This window comes from Cupressus sempervirens, chromosome 1 (genome assembly GCF_028749045.1).
Source record: "Cupressus sempervirens isolate cs-2001-9-10 chromosome 1, ASM2874904v1, whole genome shotgun sequence".
In the NCBI taxonomy this organism is placed as follows: domain Eukaryota; kingdom Viridiplantae; phylum Streptophyta; class Pinopsida; order Cupressales; family Cupressaceae; genus Cupressus; species Cupressus sempervirens.
In genome coordinates this window covers 699,395,690-699,419,003 of record NC_143118.1, presented here as the reverse complement: position 1 = coordinate 699,419,003, position 23,314 = coordinate 699,395,690, and the positions used below count along the sequence as shown (strand labels likewise).

The following is a 23,314-nucleotide window of genomic DNA, read 5'->3' as shown; positions in this document are numbered from 1 at the left end:
ATTTCAAACATTTGTCCTCATTGTGAAAGTGACATATTTATGTGTTCATGTGAACATAAGCTTTTTGTACAAGTTCAGGCAAACATATAAAAATATATTTTGGCTGCCAAATTTTTTTGACAGATATGTTCACAGACATATATCCATATGAACACTTTAAATATGTTCACATGAATACTATTTCCATGCAAACACTTAGATGTTTTTGCACGACCACTATGTCCACACAATCATACATTTTTAAAAAAACTTGGTATTTTTTTATAGAAAAAATAAAGAAATTGGTGTTTTGACCCTTAAAACTAGGATCAAATGATCTCCTACTATAAATAAAAAATATCAAATTGTGTTGCTCAGTGTAAGTTCTCTAATGACCATAATTGTAATACATTGTATATTCATTAAGACTTTCAAATATGAGTTTAACTCATTATAGGTTAATTAACGATTGAACATCAACTGACTTTGACACTTTGAGAAAAAATGTAAATTAGGTCAAATTATTAATGAAAGACTGGGTCTAGATCTGGATATGTTCATAGGTATGCTACTCGTATCGGTGGAACTGCTGCGACTACTGGCTATGGATCACGAATGTATGGATCTGCTTGTGCTTTTGTCTGTGTTACTAGGAAAGAGGGTCTAGAACACGATGGACCCTTGTGTGACAAGACAAAGAGTTGGACCAAGTTAGGGTCCAATTGGATTATTATGATAAGATCATGACTTCATGGGAAGGTGCAACACGTACGAGAGCTCAATAACAATATATTTTTGACAACCTATAGAAGGAAGTTTGTGCCTAGTGGTGGAGGATGTAAGGCCTCACCATGACCTATCATAGCTTAGTTGATACATTTATTTTGACACATGATGATTCAATATTTTTGAGACATTATTCAATGGACTAGACTTTTACCATTATTATTTATGCCATGTGATGATTACTTTGGTATTCTTAAATATGATTATTATTATGGGATCACCCATCTCCTTATCTACCCCACACAAGATCAATATGCATTGGCAAGCAAGTGCCCATAAACCTTGTCTTTTTCCCTCTTCACTCTATGAAAAGAGACTCTACACTTCCACGGAGTCCAACTAACCCCTTCCTCCACACGTGGTATTTCTTCTCTATCCAAGGGTGAGTAATGCCATTACTACCTTCACAATTCCCTCAAACAAAATCAAGAAATAAATATGAACAAGATTGAAACAAAACCAAAATCTCATCCCTCACATTACAATACCACAAAATATAAAATGCACATATGCAAGAGATTTACAAGCACGAACTAAGGTATTGAAAACATGAACAAGAATCCATGGCAATGGAGGTCACCAAACTTTAAAATATGCAATGACAAATGAAGTTTGAGAAGAATCTCATTTTCCCTTGCTTGCACCAACTCAAAAAACCGAATTTCTATAAAGATAGAGATTGGGTGAACACCCACTAACTTCTCCAAGGGCCTCTAAAAAGACCTCCAAATCCCACTCAACTAATAGCAATAAATTTAGAATTGACACTAAGTTCATTGGCCATCAACATGCCCCCGACCATCAATGCAAACATTTGACAAGTCACTAAATGTAGAATGAAATAACCTAATACATACATTTAGATTATGGTTACAAATTAAATCACTTGACAATGAGGTTTAAATCTCTTAATTAGGTTCAACCTTGGTTTTACAGTTTGCACATATTGTTGGTTAATGTTTCTCCAATTAATTCCATGGTAACTTTCCTACGCACTCAATTTGAATATCAGTAGTTTGATAAAAACACATATATCTTTGCATAATCAATTGACTAAAACATTATAAATCTCCTTTTAATAAACTTTTCTATTTTTATATCTGATTATAACCATAACTAATTTTCATAATTGAAATGTGAACATATTCATCAATTAGAATCAAATTAGTGAAATAACCATTATAATACGTGTCTATACATAAAACATCAAAATAATCATAATTAAGCATGCCAAAGTAATCATCACATGTTACATAAATCATACTGGTAAAAGTTTAATCCACCAAACAATGTCTACAAAATATCAAATCATAACATGTCAAAATAAATGTATCAACTAAGCTATGATAGATTAGGGTGAGTTTGCACATCTTCCACCACTAGACATGAACTTCCTTCTACAGTTCGTCAAAAAATATGGACATTGAGCTCTCATCTACACTGTGTCCTCCCATGAAGTTGTGACCTTAACATAACACTCGAATTGGACCCTAACCTGGTCAAACTCTCTTCCTTGTAGTGCAAGGGTGCTTTGGGCTATGAGATTATATATATATATATATATATATATATATATATATATATATATATATATATATATATATATATATATATATATATATATATATATATATATATATATATATATATATATATATATCCTCAAAGTACAAAAACATATAACACATCATGGACACTTGATAAGCTAGGTGAAAATGCTAGAGGATATGCAACTAATCATATCCTATTTAAGATCTCAAAAGGTCCAACAAAATGCGATGCTAACTTAGAGCCCTTGTCAAAATGATTTAGAAGCTTGTGCAATCACACATTCAAGAAGATTATATCACCACCTCTATACTCTTGATCAACCTTCTTCACATTTGAATAATTATTTTGCCTATCATGTGCAAGACGCTATCATATCAAAACTACTTTCTTCGTCATCTTCCTAACTAACTAAGGACTAGTAGATACTATATCCTTAATCTTGTCCCAACTCAAAAGGTGTCTTGTACAGTCTACCATAAAAGGCATGATAAGCTGGAATACTTATGGATAAATGGTGCCCATTTTAATAGGAAAACTCAACAAGATGTCGGTATTCCTCCCACTTGACCTGATGGTCCGTCACGTACATGCACAACATATCCTCTAGTACCTGATTATCCCTCTCGGTCTGATCGTCTGTTTGAGGATGGTACATTGTACTAAAATTGAGCCTATTGCTCAATGCTACTTGTAACTCTCTCCAAAAGGTTGATGTGAAGAATAAATTTCTATAAGAGATGATCTTGTAGGGAATGCCATGAAGCTTGACAATACCCTAAAAAAACACCTATGCAATGACTGGTGCTATAGAAGTAGTACATATAGGTGAGAAGTTGGTGACCTTGGTCAATTTGTCAACTATCACCAAAATGACATCATGGCGACAAGAAGACATGAGAAGATCAATAATAAAGTCCATAAAAATAGTTTTCTATTTCCACTTAACAATCTCATATGACTGTAGAAGCCCACTAGGATGATGGTGCTTCACCTTCACCATCTAGCACTCAAGACATCTCACAACAATACTAGCAATCTCAAATCTGTATATAACTTCTTAACACATGGGTGCACTACATAAGGTTCTCTATGAGCCTCAGTACAAAAAACTTGCGCAAATCCCCAATAGAAGGTACATAGATATGTCCTCTATGATGCAGTAGTCTATTAGACTCTAATGAATATTTCAAATACTTTCTTTTTAAGTGTTTCTAAGAATGCACTAACTAAAAACCCTCTACAGATAACACATCCTCTGGTAAATATTATCCCACTTTCACTCAACAATCTTATGTTGTTATAGAAGCTTGCCAGGATGATGGTGCTCTACCTTTACCCTCTGGCACTCAAGACATCTCGCAATAATACTAGCAATCTGCAATGTCATACCTGATCGACGGTATAGTTGTCTCAAATCTGCATGTAACTTCTTAACACTAGGGTGCGCTACATAAGGTGCTCTATGAGCCCCAAGTAGAATAAACTTGTACAAATCCCTAATGGAAGATACATAGATATGTCTTCTATGATACAGTAGTCCATCAAACTCCAATGAATACTTTGAATACTTTTCCTCTAAGAGTTTCTGAGAAGGTACTAGCTGACAAACCTCTACATATAACATATCCTCTAGCAAATGATGTAGAATATGCTATCTCAAATCAATTCAAGCAGTGACAGATGAAAGCTCATGGTGCCTTCTACTCCAGGCATCTGCATCTATGGTCTTCTTCCCCTTGATGTAATGAATATCAAAATCATACTCATAAATGCAAATTTCTAGTCCTAGTTCACTACTAGAGAATCCTGACTAAGATATTTTGGATGCTCTTCAAAACCCAATTGCGGTAGTTCAATAGATATTGCCACCTATAATATAGACCAAGTAGCAGATTCTTATGGGTGATGAAGCACATATTCTAGGAGGAGGGAGGGAAAATGTTAGAGAAGAGAACGAGTCCTCCACCTAGACAGGTTGGGGGACAAGGAGATCATGAGGGTGAGTTAGTGGATCAGTTAGAGCAACCACCTAGTAGACCACCTAGAGATGTTGGAGATGAGATCAATGAGTTGTTACGACTCCAGCCACCTTTATTTTTGAGATCCGCAAACAAATCACTAGTGGAGGCCTGGCTAGAAAGCTTACAATGATGCCTTAGATTATGCCCTTATAGAAGTAAATTGAAGGCACGACTTCCAATCCATCTCCTAGGAGACAATGCCTCCACTTGGTGACAATAGGAAGAGTTTGTAAGTGGAGTGAGGATGGACACACTTACTTAGTTGTCTTTTGTAGCCTATTTTTGTGAGATGTATCTCTCTAAGCATTTAAGATAGAGGTAGATAGAGAAGTTCCATGATCTTTAGTAGAGAGGTCTCACAATGACTCAGTATGAGAGTTGGTTTCTCAAGCTCCTTCCATATGTTGATTACATGAAGGACAAAAAATTAATGATCCATCATTTCACTAAGGGACTTAATATGTCTCTTCATGATACAATACGCCTAACTTTTCCTATCACATTCAGAGACAATTGAGATGACCCTTGTGGCTAAGGATATTTGCACTACACAGGAGTCCTAAGATTAGTCTCAGACCCAAAACTCCTCTACCCAAAAGTCAAGGCAACAAAGAGCCCTTTGGAAAGGGAATTAGAGTCACTTACCAAGGTCCTTTTAAGGGCTAGTAGCTCTAGTAGTAGAAACCACAATAGGACTCAAAGCAGAAACCATCATAGGGTTATCATGTCTCTAAACCCAAGTAGTAGTAGTCATAGGGTTCTAAACAAGACTAGAGGACACAAGCCCCAGAGACATAGACAATGAGGTCTCAACAATCCTCTAGGGGTGGTTACAGTGGGTCTAATAGGACTGAAAATCTACAAAAGTCTAGATAACAAGGTGTACATATTCATACTTGTGGACCGTGCTACACTTGTGGTGGCATGAGTCACATAGTGAGAGTGTCCATAGGGACAAATATATAGTGGCCTAAGTATTCTCAAAAGTAGACCTAAAGTCAAGATATCATCAATTGAGAATTATGGATAGTAATATCCACATGACTGTATTTTGTATGAGGAATGATCACTACAAGTTCAATGTGGCACCATTTAATCTCATAAATGCTCCAACTGTATTCACAAGCCTCATGAATGCAGTATTTCATACCTTTAAAAAAAAATTGTGGTTATTTTCCTAGATGATATAGTGGTACATTCTCATGATGAAGAGCATGAAGGGTACTTGAGATAGGTTTTACAGAGGTTGAGAGAGAACCAACTATTTGGCAAATTGTCAAAGTGTGCATTTTTTTGACTAGAGATATATTATTTGGGTTATGTTATATCAGGCGGTGGGATCATAGTAGACCCATTGAAGATTCATGCGATTATGGATTGGCCAACAACAATTAGTGTCACTAAGGTGAGGAGTTTCATGGGGTTAGCAGGATATTATAGATGATTCATTATGAGATTCTCTCAATTGGCACACCCTATCAAATCTCTTCAGAGAAAGGGGATGCAATATGAATAGAAAGAGTAGTGTGAGAGGGCTTTCCAAGAGCTCAAAAGAGCCCTCATGACTGCACTAATCATTGCAGTGCCAAATCCTTTTGCAAATTTTGTGGTCTGTACAGATGCATCATTGGATAGTATATGGGCAATGCTTATGCAGGATGGACAACCTATTTCCTATGAGCCTATGAAGTTGAAGATTTATGAGCTTAATTACCCTACTGACAACCTAGAGCTTGCAATAGTGGTACATGTTAAATAGTGAGGTGGCAGCACTTCCTTCTAAGTCATAGATTCGAGTTTCATTTTGATCATTAGAGCTTGCAGTACATATTCACACAACCAGACCTTAATGTCAGGCAAAGAAGGTGTATGGAGTTCAATTGTGAGTACAACTCTGATGTTCATTACATCAAGGGGAATGCGAATGTGGTTGTAAATGCCTTGAGTAGGAAGCACTACGAGCTTTCATCTGTGACTACTTGCATTGATTTGAGAGAGTGTATCATATTTCATTTGCTAGAGGATGAGCTATATGCAGAGGTTTGTCAGTTGGTGCATTCTTAGAGACCCTTAAAAGGAAATAATTCTGAGTATTCATTAGAGTCTAATGGACTATTACATTATAGAGGACATATTGATGTATCTTCCATTGGGAATTTGCGTGAGTTCATTGTACTCGAGACTCACATAACACCTTATGAAGCACACCTTGATGTTAAGAAGTTACATGCAAGTTTGAGACAACTATACCATTGGCTAGGTATGAGGGTATAGATTGCTAGCATTATTGTATGATGTCTTGAGTGTCGAAGGATGAAGACACAACACTGTTATCCTGGTGGACTTCTACAACCACATGAGATTGCTGAGTGAAAGTGGAATATTATTTCTATAAACTTTATCATTGGTCTTTCCATGTCTTCTCGCTACCATGATGCTATTTTTGTGATAGTTGACATGTTGACCAAGGTTGCTTAGTTTTCATCCATGTATACTACTTTCACAACACGAGACAATTGCATAGGTGTTCTTCTGGAATATTATCAGAGTTCATGGTATTCCTTGTAAGATCATCTCTAATAGAGACTCATTGTTTACATCAACCTTTTGAAGAGAGTTATAGATGACATTGGGCACTAGTTTAAATTTTAGTACAATGTACCATCCCCAAAATGGTGGCTAGACCAAGAGAGTTAATCAAGTATTAGAGGATACGTTGTACATGTACGTGATGAACCATTAGGTCAAGTGGGGAGAATACTTGCATCTTTTCAAGTTTACCTATAATAATGGGCACCATTCATCCATAGGTATGCCACCTTATCAGACCTTGTATGGTAGACCGTGCAAAACACCTTTGAGTTCGAATATGATCAAGGATAGAGTATCTATTGGTCCTTGGTTAGTCAGAGAGATGAAGTACCGGGTGGTATTGATTAGACAATGTTTTAAAGAGGCACAAGATAGGTAGAAGAAATATACAGATGTAAAGAGGATTGATCGAGAGTATAGAGTCAGAGATAGAGTCTTCTTGAGAGTGTGACCATACAAGAGTTTGATTCAATTTAGAAAGGGCTCTAAGTTAACACTTTGGTTTTTTAGATCTTTTGAGATTTTAGAGAGGATAGGACATGTGGCATATCGTCTAGCCTTGCCACCTAGCTTGCCATGCATCCACGATGTGTTCCATGTTTTTATACTTCGAGGATACATATATAACAAGTCTCACATTATAGATTGGGATGCCTCGTAGGTAGATCCAGACAAGCAACTAGCCTTGAAGCACATTCGTATTATGGTCTATCAAATCCTTGTACTTCGAGGCTGAGAGGTGGACCAGGCTAAGGTCTAGTGGGATTGTTATGATGAGATCACGACTTTACAGGAGGACTCAACACAAATGAGATCTCAGTACCCATACCTTTTTTGTGAACTCCAGAAGGAAATTCATGCCTAGTGGGGGAGGATGTCAGGCTCACCCCAACTCATCATAGCTCAGTTGATACACTTATTTTGACATATTATGATTTGATATGTTTGAAACATTATTCAATGGACTGGACATTTATATGTATTATTCATGTCATGTGATGATTATTTTAATATGCTTAATTATGTTAATTTGTTATGTTTTAGGTATATCCATGTATTGGAATGGTTTATTTTAGTAAGTGATTCAGATTTATGTATGGCTGGAAGCAAGAAGCTGGATCTCAATTTTGTGGAAGTCGGTGGATTGAGATCATGCTCTTTTAGAAAAGGGTATTGGTTTTAAAAAAATGGGCACTCGTATTGGGCTTGGGTGCTTGATTTGAAATTCAAAAAATAGGTACCCATTTGTTTAAAAATTAGGTGCTTGTTTTTGAAAAAATAAAAAAATGATATTTTAAAAAACGGGCACCCATTTTTTAAAAATAAAAAATGGCTACCCATTTAAAAAAATCAGGTGCCTGTTTTTAAAAATTTCAAAATTTTTAAATTTTTTTGGGATTTTAAATGCACTCTAAATGTATTTTCAATGTTGATTTTACTTTTTCAAAATGAGCACCCATTTTTAATTTTCAAATAATGGGTACCTATTTCTTACAACATGGGGCAATATTTCTTTCTTCTGCCTTAGATTTTGGTTCCAGATAAGCGTGGTGAGACCAAGTCTATGCCTTGACCTCTCAATATCTGGCTATGACATTTAACTGACAAATTCATACCTTGCCATAATTTTTAGAGGGTCTTTCCAATCAATTTTTTTTACGAAACAAAAATTCATTAGAGTTCTCATTGTCGTAATTTCAGAAATATAAATTTTATAGTGTTATGATTTTATTTATTATTTTTGCATAACTTTTTAATCAAAGGTGGTACCTAAATGTAAAATATCAAAGTTCACTAAAACTTTAATAAATTTTTTATTTTATGATTTTTCTTAAATTAATTTATGTCATCAATCTACATACAATTCTTTTGAAGTTAAATTTTTTTTTTTTTGGATCAAATTATGGCATGACTACATGAGAGGTTTTAAAATGTAGCTTTATAGCCAATAAGAAGTTAATTAAAAAAAAAATGTTCTCCTTACATGAGTGTGGTATGGTGCTGAAACATGCATTTTCAAAAAAGTGGTTTTTAAAGATCCATACTAAAAAAAAATCATATGGGTACACAAATAAATTACATATTCAAAAAGTAGATTCTGAACATTACAATTTTTATTTTTGAAGCTTTTTAATATTCAATCTCTAAATGCCTCAAATTTTGACATCAATTGACAAGAAATTAAAAAAAAGGAAAAACACTTGCACTTTTTGCCCAAAAGTGAAATCCAACTTCTTGCCCTTACCCGAATATATCACCATTTCAATTATGAAATCAATTATATTCAACTTATGTGCAGAAATGAGAAAAGTTATTGAAATGAAAGTTATAATTTTTTGACCAATTTGATTATGTAAATTCCATTTATATATATTTGTATATATATTCACACGCACGCATGCACATAGAGACACAAACACACAGACACACACACGCACACACAGACACACAGACACACACACGTGCATGCGCGCACACACAGACACAGACACAGACACAGACACACGCATGCACACATGCACATACACGCACACACGTGCACATGCACACACACACACACACAGACATAGACACAGACACAGACACACACATAGAGACACAGACACAGACACAAACACACAGACACATACACAGACACACAGACACAGACATAGAGACAAACACACACAGAAATAGACACACAGACATAGACACACAGACAAAGACATAGACACAAACACACAGACATAGACACAGACACAGACACGCACACGAGATTTATTGAACTACTGATATTCAAATTGAGTGTGTAAGATATTTTACCGTGAAATTAATCAAAGAAATAATAACCGACCCTACATGCAAATTGTAAAACCAAGATTGAATCTAATGAAAGGATTCAAACCTTGTTGATAAAGTGATTTAATTTGTAATCGTAATCTAAATGTATGTGTTATATTATTTTATTTGTGATTTAATTTGTAACCATAATCTAAGTGTATGTGTTAGATTATTTTATTTTTCATTTTGTGACATGTTGAATGTTTATGTAAAGTAAATTTTATAGTGTCTCTTGACACTTGTTATGTGCATGTGTTAATTGAATGACAATTAGGGTTGGAAATGTAACCTTTTAAACTAAGACTGACTTGATTAGGAGCCTAATTTAATCTCCCTCTATTAGAGTTAATTTGTAAAGTCTCACCATTAGGGTTTTTGAATTCAAAATTTTTAAGCCATTTGTAGAGGCCAAAAAGTGGCCATAGAAGCCTATTTTAATGAAATCTAAGTGCCTAAATTGTAGGGGTATGGACTGGGGATCTGTTCAACAATTTTAGAAATTCCTAGTGATTGTCAATATATCTCATTTTCTATTTGTTCCAAAAATTGAACAACTTTATGATCCTTCCCAAGTCCATACTTTTGCTCAAGACTTGCATATATGGTAGTAACATGTTGATGACCAAGAGGCTTAGGGTCAATTATGAATTTATTGTCATCTTAGGTAGGTGGTATTTAGAAGCTTATTTAGAGGCCCTTAGAGAAGTTAGTGGGTGTTCACCCACTCTCTATTTTTAGAGAATTTAGATTTTGGAATTGGAGTAGCAAGAGTGATAAGCTCTTCTCAGACTTCATTTTCCAATAACATCTTGTGAAGGTTGGTTACCTCCATTTCCATGGATGCTTGTTTATGTTTTGAATAACTTAATTATGTGCTTTCAAATCTTCTACATGTGTTTAGTTTATGTTTGTACTTAATATCATGTGAGGGATGAGATTTTGGGTATGTTTGCAATCTTTTTTTATGTTCTCTTTTTTTATTAAAGGAATTGGGAAGGGAGTGATGGCATTACTCAACCTTGGATACAGAAGAAGTGGCCATGTCTAGGGGACTCCATGATAGAATAGAGTCTCTTCTCATGGTGAGAAGAAGGAATAAGGAAAGGTGTATGGGGCATTGCTTGCCAATGCAAACTGATCTTGTTTTTGGGGAGAGAAGGAGACATGAGTGTGGAAGTTGTATGCGATATTTAGCCTTGTAAGAGGCTTTTTTTGTATGTTCTTCATTGGCATCTTGTACATGGAAGATCCACCTTCACCCCTTGTCATGGGTTTAAAATGAAACTCGTTTGTGGATACCTTGGATGGGTTTCTTATGTTGCATTCATGTGTTTCTAAATTAGATTTGGATGTCACTTGGTTGGCTATTGTTTCTCTTAGCTCGTTGGGTGGCCTCATTGAGGCCTAGGTTGGGAGTTGAGCTATCAATGGTATGCCTTGTGTATATTTGTAGATTTGTATAGACTTTAAGATGGAGCAAACATGGATTGGAATCTTGATGGTGCTCCTTGAGTCACTTTGTGTGGAGACTTCTCAATTGTCACACCTTGTGTATCTTGCATTCATGTAATGATGAAGAATTTGTATCTTGATTTAGATCTATGAAATGGAACCAATGTTGTAAATTCCATAATTGATAATAGGAATGAAGTTTATTGTATAAAAAGGTGTATGCTATGTGATAATATTTCAATTGATTTCAATTCATTCTTATCTTTAGATACATTGTTGTAATATAGTTTTAGAGTTGATTAGTCCATAAATTATTAATTGAAATCTTGGAATTCAATAATGTAAGAAAAAGGTTGATATTGATAGGATCTTAATTTTGTATGTGCTATTTAAATTATAGTTTGAATAGTTCTTCCTAAAAGTTCATGACTTGAATCCAATGTTGAAATTTATATATCTAACCTTTAGATGCACCTTAATCTAACCAAATTTATTCAATGGTAAGGCAATATATAAATATTAAAATCCAATCTAAAATATTTGATCCGGTGGATATTTTCAGTGAAAATTGAAGTGTCTTATTTCTCTCTAGAATTTGCACCATCAGAAAGATCTCAGCATCCTGATTTCAACGCAACTTGAACAGACAAAAACGGAGTCCGGATGTAGAAGTTACACTCGGTCAAAGTTTTGGGCAACAGGCAGACCAGAGGGCTAGATAAGGGGCAAAATTGGAACATCTCAAAAGTATTTGACAATGGATTCCAAATGAAAGAGCTGATCAAAAGCTTTCCAATGGCGTTCGTTTTATCAAGAACAGAGATCGAATATAAAAGTTATGATGGTTTCAAATTAAAGTAAAAGTATGGATTTTGATGACATCAGCATGCCATCACAAAATCATAAAGAGAGGGAAAACATTCAAATTAAAATTAAAATAGCTATTTAATTCGAATTAAAGGAATGAGATAATGGGAGTTGAACTCCTAACCATTGGCCTCCTAAAATTAAGGCCAACCAATGGGCTATTTATGGTATTTAAAATATTAAGGGAAGAGTTGTTATCTATGCATAACAAATCCGCCCAATCTTATTTGAATAAGGGTATTTGTTGAAAACAAACCCTTAATTTTGGTGTGAGATCATAACAAAATAATGGTAAAAGGGGTAAATTCGAAATATGTAATCAAAATGGGGGATTATGTTGGTTAATTGTTTTAGCCCATTTTTGGCTAAATTTGATGTATAAAATGGGGGTAGGAGGCTTTGGAAAAGCATTCAGGGGGTGAGAACAGGAGAATGTTCAGGAGATTTTTGAAGACTATTATGATGTCGAGGGCATGTTATGCTGATGTGTTTAAGGGGATAAGTCTTGGTGCATTTGTAATCTTTTTAGAGAATAATCGGATTGGTCGTACTCTATTGGAGCCGACCCGGAGACGTAGTCATGTTTGTGGCGAACTCCAAAATCAAACTCTGTTTGCATCTTCTTATCTTCTTCTCTCTCAATTCTGTTTCTCACCTTAAGTTTTGATTTCATTGATGATAAATGTATTAAGACTTTCGCTAAGTTGTGATTTTTTTAAAATTTATTAAGCATTCAATACTGCAATTAGTCTAGATCCGTTCATCAGATCAATATTAAACATGAATATCATTTCTATCACCTCCTAAACTTATAGAAAATGCACCTAAATACATTATATGTATGTTATAAATATACCCATAAAACCCATTAGAACATTTATGAAACTTTAAAAAAATGCATTGGAAAAATCCAAATTTGCACCTACAGGATGTTAGAAATTGTAAGGAAGGGAATTAAATCCCTCCCCATACCAATTTCCCTTTCCATGGACAATAAATAAATATTAATAAATAGGCCACTTGAGATACATATCCCATGCTCAAAAAAAAGAATGAGATAATATACTTTCTCCTCTTTTGAAACTTACCCACTTTACTTTCCTTGAACTCCACCACCTCCCATCACTTCCTAGCCCACTCTAGCATGCCACAACACCCTTCCCCCCTTTCTGATTGTGTCGTAAAATTCCTCATATGGAATTGACTTGGGCTGGAGTAAATTAGGAATTCAAATATAAACCTTGTAAAGTTTTACCCTTCTTTAACCTTTTTCAAAACCTTTTTCCATTTCCTTCCAAGGTGATGGGGATTAAGGAAAAAAGTGGGTAGGGTTTAGAATATATTAGAATGTTAAGTTAGATATTAGTATTTAGTATATATGTGTTAGTGTTTAATGAGTTGGATTAGTATAAAGGTGATTATAAATTATATTATTTAATAACTTTGTGGGTAATGTTGTTTTGTTTTTAGTAATTTTGGTAATAGTTAGTAATTAGTAGGTAGATTTAAGAGTGTTTAGATTAGTGCTTAATGGTGATTAGTTTTGCTTTGTAAATTAATGCATATATTTAGGATATAATGGAAAGGGGTTAAGGGTCATGTGTGATATTTATAATTGTATTTAGGGATTTAAAATTTTATGTTAGGGTTTAATAATAGTTGTTAATAGATAACATTATCTTAGTAGTTAAGTAATGGGTACGAATTAAAATGGTTTAGTTAGAAATTTAATGTTAAGTTGTTTTATTTTGGATTTTCAATGTGCGTGCGTGCTGAATTTAGTATTAGAAATTAAGCACCAAAATTTTATTAGAATTTCTACTTGGAAGGTTGTTAATGAAAAATTTATTATTAAAGGCTAGAATGTGTTATAAGTTAGTATTGACTAGATAACTTGATTATATGACTCGGGTTATGTTAGAAGATGTGTTAGATGACATGTATAGTACATTTTAATCAGTTATGCTAATAACCAGAATTAAATATTAGTATATATAATGATAGATTAACCTTTAAATGCAGAATTAGTTTCTTCTAACTAGATTGACCTAGTAAACTATAATAGGGGATAGTATTGAACTCTAACCTAATGTAACTTATGTTATTGATCAAATCTAATGATGTGGAGTGCAATATAATTAAGTCAGGTTGACTTAACCATTAATTATGGTCAAAACTTGAATTAGTCAATGTTGAGGTAGTTTTCCACCCTTATGTCAGAAAGTGAAACATGTGAATTAAACCTTACTAAAACTAAACCTATCTATTTGGATTCAACTTAGGAACTTGGAAGCCATAAAATGTTTCTCAAACATGATGTCATACCTTAGTAAACATGAAACTATTGTTTAATCACTTGACTTAGTGAACCCAAACTAAGTGGTCCTATAGTACTATAACTTATGGTTTTGAATGAGTGCAGTAAGTTTGGGTATCGATTTTGCATCCTCATGAAATATAATCAAAATGTAATTTTTTTCTAAACCTTGTGACTCAAAATTCACTAAATTACGTTGTCATTCTTCCACAATGTATTTGATGTTAATATGTGTTTAACATAGTTGTTATTACCTTAAAAAAATTGTTGGTGTGTTTTTGTCCTAATTTTTGGGCATGACACAATCCATAATGGCTTGAATCTTTGATGGGTCTGCTGAGATCCCATCATCTTATATAACATGACCCAAATAATGTACCTTAGGTCAACAGAATGCACACTTTGACATGGTACCAAAGAATTGGTTCTCTCTCAACCTCTACAAAACCTATCTCATGTTCTCCTCGTGCTCCTTCTCGTTACGAGAATATATCAAAATATCATCTAGGAACACAACTACAAACTTATCCAAGTAGCTACATAATACTCCATTCATGAGGCTCATGAATGCCATTGGAGAATTCGTGAGGCCAAATGGTACCACAGTAAACTCATAGTGACCATACCTCGTACAAAATACAATATTATGGATATCACTCTCTACGACCAACTAATGATAACCCAACTTCAGATATATCTTGGAGAATCCTCAGGCACCCTTTAATTGATCAAAGAGATCATCAACCCTAGGAAGTGGATATCTATTCTTCATGGTAACTTTGTTCAACTATTGATAATCAATGCACAACCTAAGTGATCCATCTTCTTCTTCACGAAGATTACTTATACACCCCAAGGTGACATACTAGTTTGAATACCTTTCTCCAAGATCTCTTCCAATTGAATCTTGAGCTCACTAAGCTCATGCGTGGTCATCCTATATGGTGCTCTCAATATTGGATCAACTCCTTGATGTAAAGCTATCCATTAAACAAGAAGCAATGTTGTAGTGTGGCTTTGAACTACTTCAAACACACCAAAATGGAGTCAAGAGAGGGCTCTACACCTTTCAAAAAAAGTTACACAAAAATGTAGCCTAGGCAGCCAAAAGAGCCAACTAGGTCTTAAGCACAAATTCCCCAAATACTAGGTTTATGCTTGAAGTGGGTACCTATGAGTTTATAGAGGAGTGGAAAGGTTCCAAAATATTTCTCCAAATGAAACTAGTGGGTTTGGTTTTCCAATCTTGTTTCCAAGGATCATAGATAGCAAAATTGCCCTTTATGCCTAATTGCTAGGTTTTGTGAAGGAGACACAAGATCAATGATTGACCAAGTTAGGATACCAACTAGGAAATATCACCTTTCAATTGGTTTCATCCACCCCCCAAGTGCTTGCAATACTTCAACACCCGTTGTCTTGTACTAAACACATAGAGATGTTTGGCCTAGGGCTTGCTAGCAAAATTAGAAGCCTTTCTTTCCATCTCCCATCCTTCAATGACCATATTGTACATCCTCCTAACTTGCATTTTACCAAGTTGCATAGAATTCCCATGTGGGAATGCAAGTTAGGACATCATTCCTAAAACTAGTCACTAAATGGAGGGTTTTGGTGCGTCGATGAAGAAGTTATGATAACTTTAGTTGTAGAGCACTTCAAAGCCTCAAACCAATTGTATTATTCTACTAAGAAGTTCAAGATTTCAATTCAATCGTTTATTCACATGTACCATTCCACACTAGTCCATACACTATGGAAATGTAGTGTGTTACAAGAAGAATGAAATCTTTTATTCATTCAAAAAGAAAAATTACATATTCTATGTGCATCTTCCACCCACTTGAAAGGGCTATTTTAAGACATTTCTCAACTAATCCAACCAATTTTCAAAGGTTTTTATTGTTGGGAGTGATTAGGTAAAAGTTTGTTAAATGCAACAAAAAATTGTTAGCCTTGCTAAGAAGCCAGTATTAGCTAAGCCTACTCGATCATTGAAGACAATTCCCCATATGTGCCAAGCATTTTAGTGTTAATTGAGTTTAGAGACAGTGTTGACTGAGTTGGGTTGGTTAACGACGAAAAGTTAGCACAAACTCTACACTAGTAATTCTCATACATTGTTGTGCTCCCAGACCATGCCGAGCTCCAAGACCATGCCAAGTTGGGTCGGTCAAAAAAGGATTCTCAGTGTTAGCTGAGTACATAGTTTTAGAAACCTAAGAACACACCTATCTTATCTGAGGAATAAGATGTGCCCAATGACCATAGCAAAAAAACCCATGGTTTATAAAACACCAATAGTGACTAGGCCTTACAAGTAGGCTTGATTTATTAGATAACTATTTCTACTTATGTCTCTTAGGAAAAAATGCCTTTGAGTAGAACTCATGATAGATGCTATGAAGAATGGAGGGTTAGGTGCTCCTACACCATACTCCATTTTTTGAAAAACTCAAGTCCCACTTGAGGATAGTTGTTGAACAGAGGTGCCATGCCTAACAATACATTTTTCACTCATCCAGGTAGCATCCATGTCTGGAAGACCCTTCCACTTGATAGGTCTTCTTTCTTGTCTTCTTGACTACCTTAGAATCCAAAATCTTGTCCAACTAAAGTGGTTGGCTAGGTGGTAGATCCTTGATCCATTCTGCATGTTCATTAGCATCCCGCATTATATCATTTGTACCTGCATCACCTTTGAAAAGGGTGAGATCAGAAACATTAAAGATAGGAGAAATTAATATGTTAGGAGGGAATGAAATTTCATGTGCATTCTCTCCAAATTTGTGCAATATTTGACAGGGTCCAATCTTCCTCATTTACAATTTTGTGTGTCCCCTTGGTAGTCTCTCTTTGTTCAATTAAGCCCATACTTGATCTCCTTCTTTGAATGAAACATGTCTCATTTTCTTATATGTCTATTGATTGTATCTTACAATGTTTTGATTCAAAGTATCTTTGACCTGATCATGAATTTGTTTGATCCATGGTAAGAATTCTTCACCTTGTGCACTGGTTTTCAACTCACTTGGTAAGTCTTTCAATTCCATGACTCCTCTAGGATGGAATCCATAGTTTACTTGGAATGGTGCCTTCCCTGTTGATTGAGTCATTGAAGGAAAATTCTTCTTGAGGGAGGATCACATCCCATGTTTGCTCATGTTTCTTTGTCATATACCTTAAAAGGTTTCCTAATGGTCTGTTGACTACTTCATTCTACCCATCTGTTTATTGATGGTAGGAAAAACTGAAGGAAATATTTGAGCCCAACTTTTTCCGTAAGGTCCTCGAAAAGTGACCTTGGAATTTCACATCTCTATATGAGATAATGGATGTTGGTAATCCATGAATCCTGACTACTTTAAAAAACAAGTTAGCGATATGTGAAGCATCATTAGAGATCTTACAATGAACAAAATGAGCAATATTACTAAATCTATCTACAATAACAAAAATACTATTAAAACCTTGTCTTGTCCTTGGAAGGCCTAAGACAAAATCCATGCTCACACTATCCCATGGCTTGGTTGGATTAGATAAGGGCTAGTAAAGACCTTGAATTGTCCTTACTCCCTTTTTTCTTTCACATATTATTCAAGACTCAACATATTTTCTGACATCAGTAGGTAACTTGGGCCAATGATAGTTTATGATTAAATAAAATAGGTTTTAAGGGGTGCCTAAAACCTATCAGTTTACAAAAGAAATAGACATCAAGTCCTGAACCAAAAAAAACAACAAAGAAAGAATGGACCAAAGAAGGCCAGGAGAGCCATACAAAAAGGGACACCCTCTAAAAGAGCAGACGAGCAACAAGTTTTGAAAGGACCCGAAACATTATACAATACCAACCATCAAGATTTACATTTTAGTCTTATCTTTTGAGAATGTAAAGACATATCAAACAAAGGTTTGGAGGACTTGACTTTTTTTTCCTTTTACTGATGTCCATCCATCCTACACCTTCCTAGTATCCTTTTGCGAAACAAGAATTCAATCCCACAAGTAACCTCGCAACACCCTCACTGCAAGAGATAAAACAATTGAAATAGCACCAACACATGTGTTCTGGAAAACAATAGAAGAAGGGACAACAAAACCATTCTGAAATAGAGTAGCTAGAGGGACAAAATTCAAATCAACAATTTCAATAATAGATGAAGGGACAACTAGAACATTCTTGGTCACCGCCATAGGGACAACATTTGAATCATCAGAGAAAGCAACAAAGTCCTCCACCAAAGAAAGAACATTCTGAGAAGAGCTATCCAACCCATCCACAACTGTGGATACTTTCTAAATTGTATAGTGATCATTTGAAGCCCTCAACAACTAAGAAGATGATTTCTTCAATCTAACCTTATCAAAAGAGCATCACGCAACAAGATGGCCAGTCTTATGGCATTTCCTACATCTGAAGGGAATAGTATATTTTTCAGTGGTGAATACTCATAATTTTGTGAATTTTATAATTTTTTTGGTAGTAATTTCGCTAATAATTTAAGATTTAATGCAACCTAAATCACCTTATTTTTATTAAATTTAGTTCTAAATTATTTAAAATCGCTCAATATTTTATCTTATAATTTTTTTTTAACTCAAAGATTCACCACAATATTTGATACATGATTAAATTAGATTCACCTAAATATTATATATTATCAAAGAAATTAAAATTAATTCACCAATAATTGCCATAATTATTAGTTACTTTAGGGATATATTACCAATATTTAGTTTTCACTATAAATTTAAAATATAATGTAATTATCCTCATAATTTCCATGAGATAAAACATGTTCAATTTTGATTTTTAATACTCCACGATGATTAGCGAACTTCTTATTATTATTGAGATTTGCCAATATTTTCTACTCAAAAATTATGATTCCAAAATAATCGCCCATGAAAATAATATTTAAAATTAAAAAGTTGAGAGATTCACTGATAAAAATAATTTGGTTTTTCAAAATAATGAAAGATTCACCAATAATTTATATCTTTTTCTAGCGGGGTGTTTCTTAAAGTTTACCCTAGAAGGGAATACCTTCATAATCAAGAAGTTGAATCCAATAACCATTTGGAGAGGCCAACTTAATCATTTTAGGGAGCCCCTTGGAAACATCAATCTCAACAACATTGTGAGCATATGTCATTCTTTACACATTGGAAGATGTTGAATCAACCAACAAGAAGTCCCCAACGGCCTCCCCCATAGCCTCCAAGACTGAATCTAGCCAAAAGTGAATGAGAAGATTCGACAACCTTACCGAAAGAGGAATCTTAGTAAAGGATTCAGATGTTGGGTCAAAATCCTTATGCCAAGGTTTGGCCATTATGGGAAACCTCTCTTCCCAAGAGAAACCATGACACAAGATAGAATTTCTATCTTCAACATTTGTAAATTTCACAATAAAAAAGGCCCATGCCAAAGGGTAAATTTGAAGTGATAGGTTGCTAATATTTGGAAATCCAAGCATGTAGGCCTAATAAAGGGGGCCAAAATCCCCTAAAATGAAAAATAGTAAATGAAGAAGAGTAGTACTCCACGTATGTGGAGATCTCATCAAAAATCTCACCACAACAACCAGAGACTGAGTAGTAGGAGAACGGTGAGCCTCAACAACAGAAGCCACAGGAGCAGCAACCATGGTGACAATAGAGGGATAGAGAGTATCCACCACCGTAGCTAGAGAGCGAATAACATCCCCATTATCTACCAAAGAAAAATGGGTAGGAGAAATCAAAGATTATCCTTAGGAGTTCTAGAGTTTTGTCAACCCCAAAATGACCTCCTAACATAGAAAAATGCTTCTCTTTGATTAGATTTTCCCTCATGGAGCATCTAGGAATGCAAAGTTGTCCTTTGAACAAAAAACCATTCTGCAATAAATATTCATAATATATTGTGTTATATGCATCAAATAATGTAGAAAAAACCTTATGAATTTACTCAAAGTCTGGATCATCCTTGTATAACTACTTAAGGGCATCAATCCATATAATTTTCACTTGGACTTCTTCCAACAAAGGTGACTCTCCCGTTGAGAAAATATGCTACTATGTTTGCAATACCATTCTTATGTTTGATTGAAAATGTGAAGGCTTGGAGTTGCTCAACCCACTTCATGTGTAAGCAACTCAACATGTCTTGGCTATTGAGGAAGCTTAGTGCATAATTGTCTATATAGACAATTAATTTCTTAGGAAGCAAGTACCGACTCCATTTCTTTAGAGCTTGAACCATAACATATAGTTCTAGGTCATATGTACTGTAGATTTTCTTGGCATCATTTAGTTTTTCAGTGAAGAAAGCCACTAGTCTTCCCTCTTGACTAAGAACTGCTCCTATGGCATCAATTTCTACTATGAACAATTTGTTGAAGGTAGGCAGTGCCAAGATTGGATACTATGCTACCCTACCTTTCAAGTATTTAAATGACTCACCTTCTTGAGTAGTCCATTGAAACTATATCTTCTTGCCTACCTTGATGGTATCCAAAAGAGGTGCACATATATGGCTAAAGTTTTTGACAAATTTCCTATAAAATGTTTCCAATCCATGGAAACTTCTGACTTCCCCTACTATTTTAGGGGTTGGGCAATTGAGGATAGCCCCAACCATTTTAGGATCCATCTTTAAGGTACTCTTTGAGATGTAAAAGCCAAAGAATGTCAATTTTGTTTGCATGAATGCACACTTTTCAAGATTAATTTCCAACTTCTTTTTGTGTAGCCTTTGAAGGGCTAGTTCCAAATGTTTCATGTGGTCTTCTTTGGATCTACTAAGGATCAATATGTCATCAAGATAAATGACCACAAACTTACGTATGAAGTTATGAAGCATGCCATTCATCAACCTCATCAATGTGCTTAGGGCATTACTAAGGCCAAATGGCACGACAAGGAATTCATATAACCCTTCACTAGTTTTGAATGTTATTTTCCACTCATCTCTAGGCCTAATCCTTATCTAATGGTTCCCTAATTTTAGGTCTATCTTAGAAAAGTAGCATGCTCCTCCAAGTTGGTCTAGAAGATCTTCAATATGAGGTATAGGGAATCTATACCTGATAGTTATTTTGTTGATTTCCCTAGAGTCAGTGCAAAGTCTCCATTTGCCATCCCTTTTAGGTACCATATTGTACATACTCCTAACTTACATTTTACCAAGTGGCATGGAATTCCCATGGTGGGAATGCAAGTTAGGGCATCATTCCGAAAACTAGTCACTAAATGGAGGGTTTTGGTGCACCCGAGGAAGAAGTTATGATAATTTTAGTTGCAAAGCACTTCAAACCATCAAAACAATTGCATTCTTCTACTAAGATGTTCAAGATTTGAAGTCAATCATTTATTCACATGTACCAATCAGTACTAGTTTGTACACTAGGGAAATGCAGAATGTTACAAGAAGAATAAGATCTTATATTGATTCAAAACGAAAAATTACATATTCTATGTGTATCTTCCACCTACTTGAAAGGGCTATTTGAAGACCTTTCCCAACTAATCCAAATGATTTTTAAAGGTTGTGACCATTGGGAATGATTAGGTGAAAGTTTGTTAAATGTAATGAAAAATTGTCAGCCTTGCCAAGTAGCCAGTATTAGCCGAGTCTATTGGGTCATTAAACACAATTTCCCATATGTACTGAGCATTATAGTTTTAACCAAGTTTGGAGACACTATCAATTGAGCTAGGTCGGTTAACAAAGGAAAGTCCACATAAAGTATACACTAGTAATTCTCAAGAACTACCGATCTCCCAGACCATGCTGAGGTCCAAGGTCATGCTAAGTTGGGTCGATAAAAAAAAAGATTCCATTGTTAGTCGAGTACACAATTTTAGAAACCTAAGAACACACCTATCTTATCCTAGGACTAAGATGTGCCCAATGACCATAGTAGAAAACCCATGATTTATAAAACACCAATGGTGACTAGGCCTTACAAGTAGGCTTGATTTATTAGATAACTATTTCTATCTATTACAAATGTCTCTTAGGCACAAATGCCTTTGAGTAGAACTCATGATAGATGATATGGAGAATGGAAGGTTAGGTGCTCCTACACTGCTCCTGGCACAAGGTTTACGTGAAAGCGCACTTCTCTGAGTGGGCGCATACTAGGGATCTCTGAAGGAAATACATCTACAAACTCTTGTAGAATAGGGAAATCATCGAGGGATGACTCCCTTTCTAAATCCTCCTCTCTATCACTAATGGTGATAAAAAATAGCAAACATCGCTTTCGCATGCACCACCTAAGATGCATAGAAAAAACCCTACAAAGAGATATAGGTCAATGTACCCTAGATATCACCCTAGGAGTACTACACTCATCCAAACACTCTACCCTCTTCTGCTGATTACCCATCTTGACATTGTGGAGGTAAAGCTAGTCCATGCCAGGGACAACATCATATGAACCTAGAGCAGTAATGTTTAGACCAAACATTATGTACATGTACCCAATCTGAATCTGACAATTTTGGACCATGTAGCTAATTAACACCTTGGCTTCTGATGCTAACTCTACCTCCAAACTAATATCCTACCTAACTACCACTAGCTCACAATGCTCCACTATAAATGGTGATATAAAAGAGTCAATAGCTCTAGAATCAAATAAAATAGTAACCATACTACCTCGTATCATACTTATGGTCTTGATAACTATAGCCTGATGCTCAACTTGACAGTTATCAACTACTCCAAATGCTCCATGAGACCTATGCATATCTAAAATAGCCCCTCTCTGACCATTAGGTGACTATCCTTGGAGACACTCTCTAGCTATGTGGCCCATGCAACCACAAGTGTAGCATGACCCATGGGTAGGAATCTATACACCCTGTGATATGGACTATTATGGACCTTGAGTCCTATTATACCCACTGTAAGCACCCCTAGAGGACTACTAAG

General features: G+C 35.1%; 1 protein-coding gene across 5 annotated transcripts in view; it reads left to right on the top strand.

Annotated features, from left to right (window-relative positions):
- Positions 1-23,314, top strand: part of LOC149579863 (uncharacterized) — a 289,230-nt gene that overhangs the window by 24,045 nt on the left and 241,871 nt on the right. For 2 of the 5 annotated variants that reach the window (XM_089787355.1, XM_089787346.1), the window contains exon 5: positions 11,794-12,771. The exons of the other annotated variants lie outside the window; for them this stretch is intronic. In XM_089787355.1, coding sequence (XP_089643481.1) covers positions 11,794-11,919 — 126 coding nt within the window. In that variant the 3' untranslated portion in view covers positions 11,920-12,771. Of the gene's footprint in view, positions 1-11,793; positions 12,772-23,314 lie in introns of those variants that run through there. 5 annotated transcript variants of the gene reach the window in all.